The 18,155-nt window shown below is 38.4% G+C and overlaps 1 protein-coding gene across 3 annotated transcripts; it reads right to left on the minus strand.

The window, feature by feature from the left end:
• Nucleotides 1-524: 524 nt before the first annotated feature.
• Nucleotides 525-12,964, minus strand: LOC130710887 (probable AMP deaminase). Of its 3 annotated transcripts, none has more exons than XM_057560272.1 (19): nucleotides 12,370-12,962; nucleotides 12,108-12,277; nucleotides 11,606-11,816; nucleotides 11,170-11,330; nucleotides 10,965-11,016; nucleotides 10,716-10,843; nucleotides 10,451-10,630; nucleotides 10,241-10,308; nucleotides 10,003-10,145; nucleotides 9,597-9,658; nucleotides 9,391-9,504; nucleotides 8,740-8,880; nucleotides 3,475-3,627; nucleotides 3,092-3,145; nucleotides 2,904-3,014; nucleotides 2,518-2,691; nucleotides 2,337-2,417; nucleotides 1,076-1,174; nucleotides 525-962 (listed from the first exon to the last, which is right to left on the minus strand). In XM_057560272.1, the coding sequence occupies exons 1-19, from the start codon at nucleotides 12,794-12,796 to the stop codon at nucleotides 894-896; spliced, it is 2,598 nt and encodes an 865-aa protein (XP_057416255.1). In that variant the 5' UTR covers nucleotides 12,797-12,962; the 3' UTR covers nucleotides 525-893. The 3 variants fall into 3 exon arrangements, 2 of the variants coding, with proteins under 2 accessions (XP_057416255.1, XP_057416254.1); XM_057560271.1 differs by having other exon boundaries at nucleotides 12,108-12,289; XR_009010497.1 differs by lacking the exon at nucleotides 2,337-2,417 and having other exon boundaries at nucleotides 925-962; nucleotides 2,418-2,691; nucleotides 12,108-12,289; nucleotides 12,370-12,964.
• Between the last annotated feature and the right edge of the window lie 5,191 nt (nucleotides 12,965-18,155).

The raw sequence follows: 18,155 nt of genomic DNA on the forward strand, positions 1-18,155 counted from the left end.
TCTTATTATTGAACAGAACTGAGCCATCTTTCTGAGTAATAGCCCTACAGGACTTTTGATTAAAAATGATGTCATAACCCTTGTCAGCTAGTCGACTTATCGACAATGAATTATGCATCAAATCATCAAACAGAAAAACATTATTAATAAAAGTTTTGTAACCAGTATCAATGGTTCCAGAACCAATGATTTTTCCTTTCTGGTTGCCTCCAAAACCAACTACTCCTCCAGGCTTAAGTTTTAGATGTTGGAACATACCATGATTGATGTTTCAGTGGAATTGTTAAGGATATCTGCAACATACACAATCTTGTTTTTAAATATTTTTTACCGATGTGTTCGTTTAAAAAATTTAACCCCCCTGACCTCGGGTCATGGGTCCGCCATTGGTTATATTGACTTTTTCAAAACATCATAACTTTAGAAATATGATGTTAATTTTAGTTTTGGCTTAACCAAATCTGTAATCAATGTTTTACGCAAACACAGTACCGACTTCGTTTTTTGGATCAAATAGACAAACATTTAAATACAAGTTTTAAGATGATCTTTCATCCTGCATATTCATAGTTATGTGGCAAAATGCAAAGGATGGGACAACCAGATTCTGCATATTTATATTTCTTAATTAAAATGTCAATAATTATTAACTACTGATTAGTTTTGATAAACTAGAAAAAAAAGTATCCCTGCCAGTGCCACGTAAATATACGATTGAAATGTCGGGGACAGAGTTGGAAGCCAACATGAAGCAAGACTGGCAAGACTTGTAGAGAACTATGTCAGAACTTGGAATATAACTGTGGCTTAGTCACTGCCAAAGCTGCTGTTTATCAAATGAAATATTGGATGCGCTGAGGTTGGCGTCATAGATGACTTTCATCTCGCTTGTTTCATGGATCTACATCTTCAGGAAAGTTGGCTTGACCAGCGTAAATATATTGCATTTCCTCCTTCCATGTCTGCATAAACTCCAAAAATCATAGTAAGCAAGAAAGAATATAAGGAAGACAACCAAAATAATAAAGAAAAATTTCAAACTGCAAGCATTAAATGTTTGTTTCAAATTTTCCACCTCGTATCGGAAAGAGACCCTCAAATCGGGTACATTTGTCTTATGAATATCATTTCCTTCAGAACCACTCAAGAAATATTTATCGCCAAGCCAGTGTAACTGTGAAAGAAGAAAAATTATGATAACAGAAAATGAAGAAATTCACGAGTCAGGGAATAAACAAGCAAACCAAGATTCTAGGGAAGCCTACGTAAAAATAGAGTGATCACTTAACTGATATACAAATAGAAGACCTAAACAATATAAATCATGTTCGAATATTTGGATATACATTTGCATTAGTACAAATAGACATTAGCCCGCACTTCAAGATAAATAGTAAACATAACTCTTTATGGATTCGAAAAAAATGTATTTATGTATCCAAATACACATATAATGTTATTTTAGGCTTGTCAACACCAACAATTTGACACCAACAAACGTACATAAAGTTCTCTCGCTGTGTAGAAGCGTACAAGTTTAAGCTCGTGTATAGCCTTCACAACTTTGGTGTAAGATAATGTTATTAAAAAAATGAGCATATAAGATTCAAAACTTTCAAACTACAATTCTATAACCCCCTCCCAAAGAAATAATAAATAGATAAAGAATTCCAAAATTCTAAACATATGAATATCTACTGTGAGGTAAGATATTGTAAAAAATAATTAGCAAAAGAAAAATTAAAGATAGTCTTAAATATATTAATTAGGGTAGAACCGGTCTAGAACAGAATTATCATAGGTAAATATCATTAAGGGTTAATCATCATATTGGTCCCTGTGGTTGTGTCGCCGTCTGAAATTAGTCCCTCCCCGAAAAATTTGCAAAAGTGGGTCCTCGCATTTGGAAAGTGTGTGGAGCAGATTAATTTAGGGTTTTTATTTTTTTTTATTTTTTTCCCTTGCCACGTCACATAAGTAAACCCGGTCAGCGTTCCAAATCATCACTCGCCGGAGCTCCGGGCTCCGGCGAGGACCTGCTCCACACACTTTCCAAATGCGAGGACCCACTTTTGTAAATTTTCCGGGGAGGGACTAATTTCAGACGGCAACACAACCACAGGGACCAATATGAGGATTAACCCTATCATTAATAGTAATTATAAAAGAATCACTACACACTACACAGTTATTAGAAGTGGATATATTTTAATATAGTAAATAGATAAGGTTCCTGTCATATACAATCAAATTCAATATATCAATTGACAATCAACATTTTGCGTGAAGTACTGATGAGCAGAAGCAAAATACTCTAAAGTTGTCTTCTCAATTACCTTGGCTGGATGTGAGAATCCAGATTGGTATACAGAATTTCTGGCTATCTCACATAGATCACAAGAAGAAAGTTTCCATACCTGCAGAGCATGTGTTTGAGTAAAATATGTGAGCCCTACGAAAGACAACAGAATATTCCACCAACTTTCAAAGGACGGTAGGGGTTTGGTAGAAAGCAACCTTTGCTGCAACACTATATTCTTCCAGCAGTGGCTCTTTTGTCAAATGAATTTGCAAAGGATCATCCGTAGAGAGAGAGACGTTAAGACCTCGCTGGAAAAACATGGGCAGTGGGTTGCGATGATAATCCAAGAAAAGGGAATTATTGCTAAGGGGTGACATAGCTAACCCAACCTAAAGAAAACATATATTAGTATATTATCATACATCAAAATGTAGAGCGAATGATCTAAAGCATTGCAAAAGAATATGACTTCTACTTCAGTTTCAGGCTACAATAGGCCAAAGTCGAAATAACAGCTAGACAGGTAATATTAGGAACTTAGAATGGTCTGAACAATAAAAGAATAAATAAGTTGACCAAATGAATATTCCTTGGGCCTAACCTGCGCAAGGTAATATAAATACTGCAAAACAGGAGTTTTCCGTAGATTAATCCCATGAGAAATGTTATGGCACAGGAGGAAGCCAGCAGCCAAATGATCACTATCGCCAGCCTGCATGAGTAAATTAATCATAATCATCTCAATAGACATAAATAGTTAAAACACCCAAAAAGTATACAGAAAATAACCTCTCCACAATGCGGCCGCAATTTTATTGTTGTCATTCCTTTAGACTCGCGCAGCTGAAACCAACAGACAGTAAGAATATTGTCTTTGTGAAAAGAGAAAAAGAAAAGGGTTTTGATTCATTCACACTTCACTTTCTCTTCCATCTCATTTCCACTCAGTTTCTCTTCCTATCACTCTCTTCTTTTCCTATCACATTAATATCTTTTATTTCTCTCTCTTTACTTCCCCCCTCCCTTCAGTGGAGGCGTAAATGAAGTGTCAACATAAACTTATCGAAAAGAAAAGCCCAATCCAACCTGAACAAAACTATAAGCAAAGCATAATGGACATTAAAATTTAAAAAAGGAAAAGTAAAAGCTATAAAGTGATTCACAACATATACCTTATTAAGCGTATACAAGTTTGCATAGCAGTAATAGATGTAATAAGAGTAAGCTGGATTGAATTCATTTGTCCACTCAGCTGGTGTAGGCATGTGCTTAGTTGGACGCCTTTCTGGTTTGCTCTCATCATCTACAAGATCAAATCCCACCACCTGTGCATGGAAGAGGCTCAACAGATTATGCCTAATACAATACGAAAAAGAAAGAAACGTCAAAATGAACAACGTAGTTGCTTTTTCTGTTCATGACATTGACAACCCATAACAAAAAAGCACAAAGAAACAAAATTGATCATTAATCTGGTAGTTTTAATAACCCGTAACCATTAAGCTCACAAATCCACAAAATAATAGCAATAACTTTGTTGAGATAAAGAACCCAATTTGAGCGTGAATACCTCTCAGACCTCCACTAAATACTCTAATATTGAGAAAATCATATAATCATGAATTCTGATACTAAATCTTCGCACATCAGACGCACCCTTTTATTACTAACAGCACAGTGCAAAGTATTTTCTAAGAAGTGACTGGCTTCTTGCAACAAAAGCAAGACAACCAGAGAAAAGCAGAACTACAAGAAGAAAGATGATAGGAATTGATGGAACCTAGGAATAATATAAATGAAAAATGGAGACCAGCACCACAAATAGAGGAAATCCCTGAAAGCAGAACCACAAGATGATAGGAACTGGATGTATTATAGAACTGACTATGAAAGTTAAGAAAACAAGGTCTGATAATAAGATGCTTATAAAAAAAAAGGTCTGATAATAAGATAAATCACAGCCAAGTCTGATGATAAGAGAAAGTTATAATCTGAGAAAAAATCCACTGCCCAGACAAAAGCCACCCCACACTTTACAAGTGATTGCCTATCCTTCACTCCCTATCCCTCACGCCCCTTGCCTATCCTCCAGCATCTCCTCTCCTATTCCCTTGCTGCCACATGTCAGGTCTGTTAGGATTTGTTGAAAGAGAAAAAGAGACTTGTTGAATCCGTGCGTTTCAACTACCCGGTGGAGTCCATTATATATAATACGTGCAATAAATGAACAATACCATTGCTACACAATTTACAATGATTATGCTACCTATTTACAATTATTACACCTATCATACTTATTGACAAGATATCTAACACTCTCCCTCAAGCTTCATATGCATCAAGCTTGTTACAGTTACTATTATCTTGAGGACCTCTCAAAGACTTAGCAAAAACATCAGCTAACTGATCATTTGAATAGACAAATCTAGTCCTGATATCTCCAGATAAAATCTTCTCTCTGATGAAATGACAATCAATCTCAATGTGTTTGGTCCCCTCACGGAACAATGGATTTGAGGCAATGTGTAAGGCTACCTAATTGTCACAAATAAGTGTCATCTGTGAAACATCCCCAACTCTCAGACCGTGAAGCAATTGTTTGAGTCATATAAGTTCACAGGTAGTTGTAGCCATGGCTCGATATTCTGCTTCCGCACTTGATCTTGCCACTACAATTTGTTTCTTATTCTTCCAGGAAATTAAGTTATCACCAAGGAAAATACAATGCCCAGAGGGGGATCTCCTATTAGAAGCAAGAAGCATCTGTTTCTACCATAAATGGTTTTGACAGATCAGGGATAGCCAAAACAGGAGCTTGAGTCATAGCATGCTTAAGCTGTAGAAATGCATTATGAGCAGCCTCAATCCATAAGAAACTATCCTTTTTAATAAAGTCAGTGAGGGGAGAAGCTAAAATACTGTAACCCTTGACAAATCTCCTATAATAACCGGTGAGACCTAAAAATCCCCTCATTGTTTCACTGTTGAAGGCTCTGGCCAGTCTTGGACTGCTTGTACTTTTGCTGGGTCAGTTGAATCTCCACTGGCAGTAATGAAATGCCCCAAATACTCAATTCTAGGGGTGAAGAAAGCACACTTGCTTTTCTTATCAAAGAAAAAGTGAGCTCTAAGAATAAGGAAGCAAGTGTGCTTTGATAAGGGGACCGGACGGACCGGACGGTTTGACCGATAGAACCGGAAACCGGACCCCAAGTCGGTCTGAAACAACTAGAAAACCGCCTGGGAATAGAACCGGAGTGGAACCGTGCGAACCGGTGTAAAACCGGGAAAACTGGTCGGTTGGCGGTTTTGGACGGTTTAAGATTTTTTTGTCTTCTTGTATTCAAAAAATAAGTACAGAAAGATTCGACCAAAAAAATCCCGAAAGTTGGAAAGTTGAAGAACAGAAACATAGTCTTCCATCTCCACCGCGCTTCGCCGGACACCGCTGAGTCCTTCCTTCTCTCGGCTCTCTAATGTCGTGAACAATACCATAAGTGAGGGAGATTTAGACTAGAGGGGAAGGAGGAGAAGTAGGAGTGCCACCGTCAAAGTGGTTTGACATGTGATGTGCGGCTGCCTGGTATCTGATTAATGTGAGAGAAACAGAGGAAAAGGAGAGGTAGGTTAGGTTTAGGTTTTGGGCAAATCTGTCTTTGGAATTGTGGAACTTATTTATGGGCTGGGCTTGTTTGACAAAAAAGTAGGGAAAGAAAATCTAGTGGACCCAAAAGAAAGTAACGTTTTTTATATTTGCTGGACCATGTGCTAATATTTGTTTTTGAGTCAAATAATTTTTTAGAAAAGAGCACTTAATCAATGTTCTTCTATATTTTTTAATATGATATTTTGAATATTTGTTTTTTTTTACTCAATATTATTACCTTATAGGTTATATATTTATGTAAGAAAATATTATTTAATTTATAGCGGTAATACCGATTCAACCACGGTTCAACTACGGATGAACCTTGAACCACTGCTCTCACCGGTTTGATCACCGGTCCGGTTTTAATAACCTTGTTGCAACCACAACTCGATCACCTTCCGACGTCGAATCCAACGAAAAGAAACGCTCACATTTTGCAAGCCAAGAACCCACATCTTCGCGGTTGAATTTCGGCAAATCCAAACACGTCAATCGGGTAGAGACGCGGTGTTCACCGTCGCCTCCGCCATGAGTCCGTCGTGTTAGGGACAAATCCATCACCTGCAACCCGATGCCTCTCAGCGTCTCTTGGAAGCCCTTAAATTGAAGCTCAATGCGCTCTTCCAATTCACGCATATGCCTTAACCGTAACAGTATACATCCCTTGTCGTAGTACAATAATCCTTTTCTTGAAGCTCCTTTAATATATTTCAATATAGGAATCACAACCTCCATATGGCCTTCACAAGGAGAAATAGGAAATTGACTTACCAAACTAACTGGAAATGAAATATATGGCCGAGTAATAGGTAATTCAATTTTCCAAATTCCAACTTATCTTCTAAAAATCTGAGTGGCTCCCCCCTAAGCTGGCATAAGTTTCGCATGGGGATCCATATGCGTATAACATGGCTTTTAACAATCTTGTCTCCGGTAAAATATCCATATCATATTTCTCTGTGTAATCACAATCCCTTGTTTGGATTGTGCAACCTCTATGCCCAAGAGATAATGAAGTCTGCCAAGGTCTTTTGTCTGGAAGTGATGGCAAAGGTGTTGTTTTATTTGTGTGATACAATGATGATCAATGCATGTCATGACATTGTCATTCACATACACAATCAAGTAAATACACCCAACAACTGACTGATGATAAAAAGTTGAGTGGTAATCCTCACTCAGTGTCTTACCAAACTGGTGAATAACAGTGCTGAACCTCCCAAACCAAACCCTAGCAAATTGCTTGAGACCATATAAAGACTTCTGAAGATGATAGACTAGTCCAGAAGACTCCCACTGAGCAACAAATCCAGGAGGTTGCTCCATATAAACTTCTTCATAAAATCACCATGGAAGAAGGCATTCTTGATGTCAAGCTGATAAAGGGGTCAGTGGCAAATAACTGTCATAGAGAGGAATGAAGGGGCCATGTTAACCACGAGAGAAAAAGTGTCACCATAATCCAAGCCAAACACCTGTGTATAACCTTTGGCCACCAAACGACCCTTGAGGCGAGATACACTTGCGCCTCTGGCCTAACTTTGACTGTGAAAAGCCACTGACAACCAACAAGAGATTTCGAGATTTGTGCAGCTCCAACCGCGATCGTCATCTGCAACACGACGACACCCCCCATAGCGACAGCTGTGACGCGCTCCGCTAGGCCGCTACAACATGCTATTGACAACTATCTACAGGAGACATTGTTTAGAAGTGAAACAATAGTGACAAACAAATTTGCATTAACTGGCACAGACAAAGTATCACTCAGAAAGTTGTCTCAACATAGTAGTCACTTTGTCGTGTCGGGACCCCTTGCCTCTGCATAGGAGTCCATCGTGTCGCAGTTAGGGATTGCGTCCATTTTCACGGATGAATGTGTGCCATCATGGCGCAACAGAGTTGAAGGAAAGAGATGACACGGGAAATCCCATAAATGCCCTCGCATTTTAAAATGTTTTAGGGTTTTTCATCGGTATATTGGGGATTTTGCATATTATAAAAACTAGGTAAAAATTAGAAAATCTTGGACGTTTTAGAGGGTATATTTGGAATGTTGCTGGGTAAGTAGGCCAAAAATTGGGATTCCTTCTCGCATCTCACCTCCCTGTTGAAGCTCAACCTACTACTCGCATTCCCTACCCACCTTCCCATGGTCTCCCATGGTGACTTTTTGGCATCTGCCTAACGACCACCTTCTCTGTCGACTCCACCGAGCACGTCTCTGCGAGGAACATCTTAACTCTCTGTCCTCTGTTTCAGATTTGTCATTTGTTTATAGATTTCTTCTTCTAACCATGTTGTTTTCTTCTTTTCCTCTATTCCTTTGTGTTTTTTCCCTTCTCATCTTCCAGTCATGGCATCCTCCTCTTCTTACCACAGTTTTTTCCTTTTTTTTCTTTTCATCTATACCTTGCTTTTGAGTGGTTTTTCGTTCCAAGATATTACTCAGGACTCAAGACCTATGACTTTTATTGCAATTATGAATGTTATGAATTTTAAGTAATATTTATCTTTGTATTTATATGTATATAGTATTAAATTATTAATTATATTAAAAATTCGGCACAATACAGCTACCTCACTTTTATTTCCAGCCACTACATGCCGTTATCCTGGATTGTCTATTATGGTCTCCACTCTCTTTTAGTTTTGTCACAACATATCATGGTTAGAACAGGAAATAGGCGCTGTTGTCAGAATGTTACATATTTAAAATTATGCAACCATACATACAAGCACACAAAATGGAGTTATGCGCATGCACACAAAATACATAATAGCTAACCTGCATCAAGAATAAATGTAATTGAGGATGAGAATTTGGATCTACTGTGGCTTCAAATAGAGGAATAAACACATTATCCAGAATATTCTGAAAGGAGTTAACAATTCCCATATTCTTGTACACATTGTATAGCCGTGGTAACTGTAAGAACAAAATTCGTAAAAGAAAGACAATAGTTAATTAACAAAATAATTCTAAACTAAAAGAAGACGCAGGAGCACCATGTTGATGCAAAATTCTAAATAAAAGATTAAAATAGACAATTATATCAAATCAAATGGAGCATGTATAAAATTGCTATGAATGGTGATTCTCATGATCGATGTAGAATAAGTTGGATTTTATGTTTCAGTATTTATGATTTTCTTTAAATTATTTGCTCGTAGAATACGTTGCCTTTTGTGTTTCATTGTCTATGTAAGAATCTGATAGAAAACTCATAAATAAGCAGTTCTATCTTAAAAAGAAAAGGAGTGTTGCAAAGAGTAACCACTAGGAGAGTCAGATCAAACACTTGGAGAGTCAGAGCTTATTCTTTAGGCCACGGCGGGGCCCAATGGCTGACTACCAGACTGAGAGAGAGAGAGAGAGAGAGAGAGAGAGAGAGAGAGAGAGAGATGTGCAAGAATAGAAGCCTGAACAACACACTACCTGGATTAGCCATACAGCATTCTTACTATAAAGAGCATTGTTAACAAACCAACTAGCCAGCTGATCCCATTCACTCATTTTTCTTCCATAAACAGAGATCCTGTACTCAGCCATCTGAAAGTTTGATTTATACATAAAAATGAATTAAAATACGAAAATCAACAGGTAAAAGAAAAAAGAATAACAGATATATCTGGATAAGTAACCTGATACTTGCTTGCTTCAAGATCTGACAAAACTTGCTTCGTTACTTCAGCCAGAAACCTTCCTGTGAATTTTGGTGGCATTAAGCTATTATGAAATCGAAAGCATCAACCAACACTTTGGACTTCCTACACTTTATACAAGTAAATAATAGGTATGATTCTGATAGGTAACCGGGGTTAGCTAGTTAGTAGTTAAGTGGGGTCAGTAGTTAGAGAGCATTAGGTTATCATGGTATTCACTTTGGAATTAGGGTTTAGAGAGCGTTGGGTCTCTCTGGTTCTTGGGAGGGTGTTTGGGATCCTTTCCTTGTATCTTTCCCCCAATTCCTATTTGGGAATTAGGGTTTTACCATTTAATAATATCAGATTTGGCTGGTTTCTATCAGATTCTCATTTTCAAACTAACCCTGGATAAGATTATCTTGCTTTAAAAATATCTCTCTGAGTCTGCTCTGCCCACAAGGATTGTACTTTAGGTTGAATTTATCAAATCTATGAAATGTGCTCTTATCTGCATGGACGTCCAACAAATCAACATTCAGATCATATCTGCATGATAATTGCAACCAATCAGAAAACCTAGAGACATGCTTGCATATAAATATATTCATACTTATGAATAGGTCAGAAACAAAAATGCATACCCGGTCAAATCCAAACTCTCAAACACCTCCTTAAGTGTCATATACTTTCCATCTCTAAATATTACAACCTGTAAACATAGGTTAATACCAATAGAAAAATTAAAAAGAACTACTAATCGGATAAATATATGGGAAAAACGGAAGGGAAACAGCATTACAACATCATGGTCTCACAAAATAGTTAAGTAGAACCCCAAAGTAGATTTTCACCTCATCCGGTTCTTTTCTTAATTTTGATTTGATGAAGCGGACGAGATGCTTCTGATTCATGCAAGCAGAATGGTGAATATGAGTATCAACTTTCCTGATATTGTAAAAATCGCGGTGTGGTGCACCTTTCTGAGCCAGAAACTCCCTATCTGCATTTAGTAACAGATGAAGGCGGAATTTCTGTATAATGATCAGATGCATGTTATAAACAAATGCCACAAGCAAACAAAATGTAGTCACATGTAAAGAAGTTTGTAAAGCATACTTCCTCCAGAAATCGCAGTCTGTGGTAGCATGCAGATCGAACATTCCCAATAGACATGACTTTAAGAATGTAATGCATATCAGTAAAAAATGCCGTTGAGCTTGCAACAGGGAAGAGCTCTTCAGGGTCTATGCACAGTGTAACAAAACAACTCAGTTTTTTCATCCTTCGCATACTAAATATTGAATAAAATTAAGATGGCTGAGAAATAATCATCGAATGTCCATATTGTCAATACTCTGGGCTTACCAGTTTTACTTGCAAAAACATGTACGACTCCATCTTCCATCCTAAAATGGTGCTGTTTGAAACACCAGTAAGTCAGTTATATAAAAATTAAAAATATCAAACAAAAACTTCAAAACAAAGTCAACTGTTAATAACTCAAGCAGATTCCACATGTAGCAGAAAATATCTGAGAGACACAGCAATAATGGACATGCAGCAAACTTACTGTTGTTGCTTCAACTGGTTCAAAATGAAACGGATCAGAGTTAGTTGCAACAGGTTCAGTCTTCCAAGGAACAATATTTTCCTTGTAAACATATTTCTTACGCAAATCTAAGCATTCCCTAATCATCTTGCATACTTCTTCTTCTTCGATATTTGCCGGCTCTAGACAAATTTTATGGTGACGAGAAAAATGCATTAAACACTGGCTCCGTCAATTTTCCCTCGTATTAAACAAGGAAACAATGACCAAAAGAAATACATTATTTAATATAGCCAAAAAAAGCTAACATGCAAACCAGGAGCAAACAAGGTTGACGGCTGAAAGAAAATGAAGGATATAAATATATAACAGAAGATGGAGGATACCAATTTTATTTAACATGAAAGTATATAGAAGCAGTAAGAATTTGCAGTTTATGATAGGGACGTGAAAGTACCAAGGGTAGTGCCCCTTGCTTGCAAGACATTATTGACAAACAGCAGGTCATTCCCAGCTACGGAAGTTGAATTAGCGATTCCCCCTTCATTCACATCTGCACCCCTTTTTGCTTCTTTTGAAACCTCTCCACAAATCTGGTTTTTTGCAGTGTTTGAATCATCAACTCTGAATGGAATGGCAGGCAAATTGCATATGCTTGAATTTGGTCCCTGCAACAACATCATGAACCACTAAAAAGACTGATACAGAAATACATGTACAATGAGTAAAGTCGAGGTTTTGTAAATTATCAAATCAGAAAAGCAGACTTTCAAGTTTTTATAGCCAATGCCCAATGAATGGTGAAGCACCAAACGAAGCTGATTGTTGAAAATTAGAAAATTGAAAAACAGGAAAGCATGTTTCTAAACTTGATAATCAACCACAGGCATAGTTTAGCTGAAAATCATTGAATAGCATTTCAGTAGCCCAACAATAAAGAAAGAAATCATAATCCTCACGTCTCTAGTCACAGGATAGAAAGGAATGCGACTGTCATCACCAAACTGAGTTCCCTCTTCATCAGAATCCTCAACACTTTCAAACGTATTACGCCCCGGTGATCTCGGGGTCTTAATTCTACCAACAGACGCAATTCTCTTATAAGAACACGAAATATGAGCATTCTCTCCTGCACACACAACTGAACCTTATAAACACGATTTAAGCATTCAAGAAAATAACAACAAAAGAACTAATCATCATCCGATTTCAAATTCACACCATTCGTCGCAGACGGAAGCCCTAACGGAACGGATTGGAAGTTATCTAGCGACGAAGCACGGTTCCTAGGGTCCTCCCGGAACCAATCAGCAAGTGAAGCCACGTTCGGCATGGAAGAGGAAATCCTATAGCTTCGAAGCAAGTTCAGGTTCTCGTCCACGGACCTCGACAAGTTTCTCACGTCAGTATCGGTGTCCGTTTCCCCGCCGTCTGGGCCGAACCCGCTCCGTTCGTCGTCGTCATCGGCGCCGTCTTCTTCAGAGGCGGAGGGCGGCGCGCGACGGATTTCAACGAGGCGGTGCAGGACGTGGTCGACGGTGCGGCGGTGGATATAGAAGGCGGATATGGCCATGAAAGAAGCTCCAAGCAAGGCCGCCATTGCGAGGTGCAGAGCTGGCGGCAGCGACATGGAAGATGAGGGATCCATCGGTGGTTGATGGCTCTGAATGCCGCGTTGGATATAGAATGTCGAACTTCAACTCGAACTTAGCTTCTGACGTGTGAATCACCGATTCTCACTCTCCCTCTCACTGAACCTCTCACTGAACTGATGTGAAGTAGTAGAGAGGGAAAAGGAGGTGATGGTTTTAGTTTGCGCAAGCTCGACCTAATGAAATTCGTGAAATGGGACCCGCAAACGGGTGCGGGTGGCAAAGTGGTTACTTACAATGTTACTTTCACACCTGAAAGTAAGTTAGAAAAAGATAGAAATAAAAGAAAAAATAAGAAAGGGAAAATATGATATGTGATAGATAATAAGATCAGAGAGATAGAAATAAAAATTAGTGAAAATGAAGTGTTTAAAAAATGAGGTGGGTATATCATTATTGCTTACCAATGTTGCTTTTCGTAGTTTTCCGATGTATAAAAAAATGTTGCATTTCGTTAAAATATGGGTTGAATCAAGTGTTATTAAACTCAAACGATGGATTGATTGTGATTTAAACAAGATTAACTCAAACGTAATAGATATATGTAAGCATTGAAAAGAAAAAACTCAAACAATTGATCAACTCGGTCAAGAAGGTGAGTTAATGAGTTGAACTTTAATTTAATATATGCTAAAAATTTAAAAATATTTAGGCTAAAAGCTTAAAAAAAATTAGGGTTAGATATGTTTTTGGTCTCTAACATTTAAACATTTAATGAGAAATTTGATTAGTTCTTTTAAAAAAATCATTAGCCTTCGATTGCTATAAAAATGTATTTTTTGCAATGGGGGTGAATACATGAACTTATCACATTAGTTTTAGTTCTTGTAAAAAATTTAAATATCGTTTAGGGCCTGTTTGGAGCACCGTATTAGGTCTGATGGTATAAGTTAATACAATACATTATTAGTTTATCAATTGTTTGGGGCTTACATTGTATTGGATGACTTTATCCATCAAACCATCCTTATACATTAAAATGATGTATAATTTAATCCATCATCAAAAGTGTAAGACCCTAGTTTTAAGATAGGTTAAATAATTATTTTCTTATTCACGCTTAGATTTCCGATGTAACGGATATGGAACTTGAACAAGTGTTTACCGAATTTGACGACTTTATGAAGAAGAAAGTTCAGGAATTGATTGAGGATGATGCCATAGATAGTTTAAGTTATAAATCGAGCCATTTCAACACCCGGCTTATGTCGAGAGTGTCTGAAAAATGCTATTTCTGCTCTTAAAGCACTGTTTACGCGAAATTCAAAATCTATGGAAAAATAAGAATCTCTCTTTATTTTTCCCATGACCAATGTTTCGCTACGGAACTCTGAATTGTTCACACGATAGGTTTGGCTTCCCGGAAGTCCGTCGAAGCTAGACTTTAATCTCTCGGGGACTTTAATTAAGATCTTTAATGAAACGTTTTTCTATTCCAAGCTTTTAATGAAGTTTCCATCGGCGTAGTCACAATTCTTTCAGCAACTGCGACATTTCTTTAAAATGAAGTTTCTTCATCCGACATCAACTGCAAAAAGTAATTTTCCAGCGTATTTTGGCCAATACTGTGTTTATATCGTTTTCTTCAATTCTTAGAACTTCATTTGGAGTTCTGGCATTCTGTCGCCAGACATTCACTTCTTATCGTTAGACGGAGGTACCGGAACGATCGGTTTCGAAAAACCTCGAAGTTTGCTTTTCGAGCATCCGCTATAAAAGGGCGGGAAATGAGAAAATATCTCATTTCCCACCAACAAGAGAGAGAGCCGCGGGTAGAGAGAGAGAGGGTGAGTTCTTCACGAGTTCATGCCCGATTGTCCCGATTACAGTTTATGTGGATCGGTAGCGAGGTATTCTTGCTATTCCATAACTCTATTTCTACTTTCTGTAGCTTCAAACCATGTCTTTCTGTACTCAAAGTTTGGAGCAATTTCCAAAACTATCTTTTTTCTTCGATTTATCTTTAGATCTACCTTCACATACTCTGAAACTTCTAAAGTTTCGCCGAATGTTAGTTAGAATTGTATAAGTTGTTTTGATTGATTCTGGGAACGCTTGGAGCGACTGAGGATTCGCTTGAGGAACTTGAGGATCGTGAAGCTGGAAGAGACATCGGTGAGGGCAACTTACTCTACTAGATAATGTTTTAGGCGTCGATAACTTCGACTTGTTTATTTGGCTATTTGATATCGATTGATTGATCAGAATTGGGAAATGTTTTCTGAGGCTTCGGCCGACATATATGTTTATAAGCTTTAATTGTTCTATGATTGATGTTGACTGAATCACATGCTTTATGTGCTAAGTGGCTAATTGTAGAACATGATGATATGTCTGAATATGTGTTATTGGATTGTACTAACTGTTTGTGCAATTATATATTAGTATATTGTGATATCGTCGGAGTGTGGGTAAAGAGAGTTTATGCAATGCTAGTAACTGAAACCATTAAGAGAATGATCATGAGGTCGGACCAAGGTCTGAACCTTTGCTATTTTAGGAGATCGAGACCTTCTCGGGGAATTAAACGGGTTTAAGGGAAAACCTTAGAACTTATAGAATTAAAAATCATTTCACAAATGAAAATCATAACACGCTAAACAACATTCAAACACTTTAATTATCGATAAATTATTAGAGCTTGAGTAAGAATTTGGGAATATGAGAAGTGTCGATGATCCTAGTTTAGGGAAAAACACTGAGTGCTTATGCACCTTTTGCCAATCGGCAGTTAACATTTAGGCTACCTAAGGGATAAGTCTGGGAAACCAATAAGTTTCTAAGTACGATGTACTCCTTTTTCTCTAAGAGCAGTTCGACCATCCGGGTGATGAGTCAGGTGATTCGAGTAATCATCAAGAGTGTTTGCACTCAATCGTTGTAGGAATTTGAGGTCGATAGTTCGACAATTACCTCAGGGAATCTTAGACACAATATTCTTATCTAGACTCTTACGTGTGGGGACAATTCGATGTTTGGCTAACCATATTGCATCATTCATTCATGTTTTAGGATACACGACGGAATGTCGGACCTCGGTGGAGCCAGTGGGATCGAAAGATCGGGTTTCCACGTAGATCACCACGTGTGACTACACATTTAGGTTGTAAGAGACACCGACGCTTATGGTTAACACAAAGGCCGGTGAAAAAACCGACTCGAACACACGTGTCCAGCCTATCCTAAGCATTATTTTAGCATGACATTGCATTTCATACCATTCATTTGATGATTTGATGTTGATAAACATCGTTATGAGTTTAATGATTTGATATTGATAAATATCGTTATGTTTTTGCTGAATCGATGATTTATGCATGCTGATTTAGTAGTTGATGATGTATTGATATATATGCCATGATAACATTTATCGAACCTATATATATATATATCTACCCCCATACTCTACTTATTCTCTTTATTATCTACTCTATTCTGTGAGTTGACCTCGCGCCTTGCCTTGTGTGTATTGTTTGTGTTTGGGCGGTCGGCAAACTGCCAGATGTCGCTGGGGGAGTGGTTTACGTTGGTTCGCCCGTCCGGGGGAATCAGGTTCGAGCTAATTGATCGAGTTGACCCTGCCGCTTGGACGTTGGACCCCGCCAACCACCGAGCGACGTACCGAGGGAGAGTGATGGAGGACGTGATTGACAACCATGGAGACATGACTACTAGAGTTCTGCGGAAGTACACAGTTGCCTTGACCAGCCACCGATGGTTCACTTTGGACTAGGCACTGGATTGCGACCACCTATGCCACCGTCATCATTATCGTCGTCGTCATCTGATGAGGAGGATCCTTCCGAGGTCGATATTGTTGTTGTGACACCGTCTGGACCGACACCGCCTGCTGCTGTGGACCCTACTGCTGTTGTGTCATCTTCGAGGCTCGTTGAGCCGAAGGAGGAGCCTGTCGCCACGACTCGTCTTGGGGCGTCTGTTTCCTCTCGTGGTTACCGTGTCGAACCTTTGGTTCGCATGGTTGAGGAGGAGATCGCTACTGACATAATCGATCTGGAGACTGGTTTGACTAGGGTGGCACGGAAGACAGTTAGGAGGGAGGTTCTTGACATGGATGTCGATGTGCTTACTGTGGACTCAGACACGGAGGACGACTACACGAGCGAGGAGGAGGAAGAGGGTTGGGAGACCCGCTTCTTTGCATGACTTGGGTTAGGGTGTATATTCAGTAGTAGCTCCGGTTAGTTGTTGTACATTTGGGACAGGGTAGGTTCCCGACCTTTTGCTTTTTGTGTGATTCTCTGTATGGGAATCACAGAGAGTGGTCGGACGATAGGAGGTATGAGGAGGCTGTTTTGGGCTGACTTTTTCACATTTTGAGGACTGTAATTATTACACCTACTTTGATCATTGTTGCGTACACTTGCCTTTTGGCATACTTTCTGTCACCGTCAGGTTCTGGTGACATTTGTGGTACAGCATGGGCTGTATCTGTTATATATATATTTAGTTTATCAGGGTATGTTTGGAGTTTTATGTAAGTCCACTGATAGCAATTCCGCAAGTGTACGGATTGATCGAAGTAATACAAAAGATTGTCGAACCACAGGGATAGTTTTTCATCAATTGCTTCTAAGAGTTTTGTGTCAGAATGTGAAAAAGAAAGCAATATAAGTTTGTGGTTTTGTTGTGTTTAACACACTTTTGATGAAAAGCAAGAATTATAATTCAGATGAAGAAGTACCCTGGGTTAAGTTTCACTTAGTCCAATTATGTTTCTTACAACCAAATCCTTATATGAACTTTAGAACCCCTTCTATGGTGATGTAGCCTTTACCTTCACTTGTTAATACCTTAATCAAGTAAATCATTCAATTTCAGTTGTTAAGCCTAATGCCTTAGTACCTAGTCAATTCATTTGAAGAATGAAGCTTCTATGTTCAGGCCAACACAATAAGTTCCCACCCTTATACCTAAGTGGTAGTAAACAAATCAATCTAATCTCATGGTCCCTTAATCCTTACCAACTACCGTTGTGCAAGAAGAAAGCCAAACACTTGCATGCATTCAAGAGAATATTGAAACAGAGAAAAGATACATAGAAAGGAAACTTTATTCATATAAGAAACTCAGAAGTTCAAAACATAATCAGAACTAAGGTTCACTTCACCCAAAGTACAAAGAGAAATTAGCCAAACATGGCTAGAGAACTCATAATTCAAATCAAAAGAACAAAAACCTGAATTAAGAGTGCCAAGAAGCCTCCCACAAGCTCCAAGAAACTAAAACTCTAAGTTTTGTTCAAAAAGTTACAAGATACCAAATGAAATGACAAAAAACCTAATTTATAGACTTCTCAGCGGTCCGCCACGCATGTGCGTGGCCTCGCCACGC

The sequence above is a fragment of the Lotus japonicus genome, chromosome 4, assembly GCF_012489685.1.
Source record: "Lotus japonicus ecotype B-129 chromosome 4, LjGifu_v1.2".
NCBI lineage: Eukaryota > Viridiplantae > Streptophyta > Magnoliopsida > Fabales > Fabaceae > Lotus > Lotus japonicus.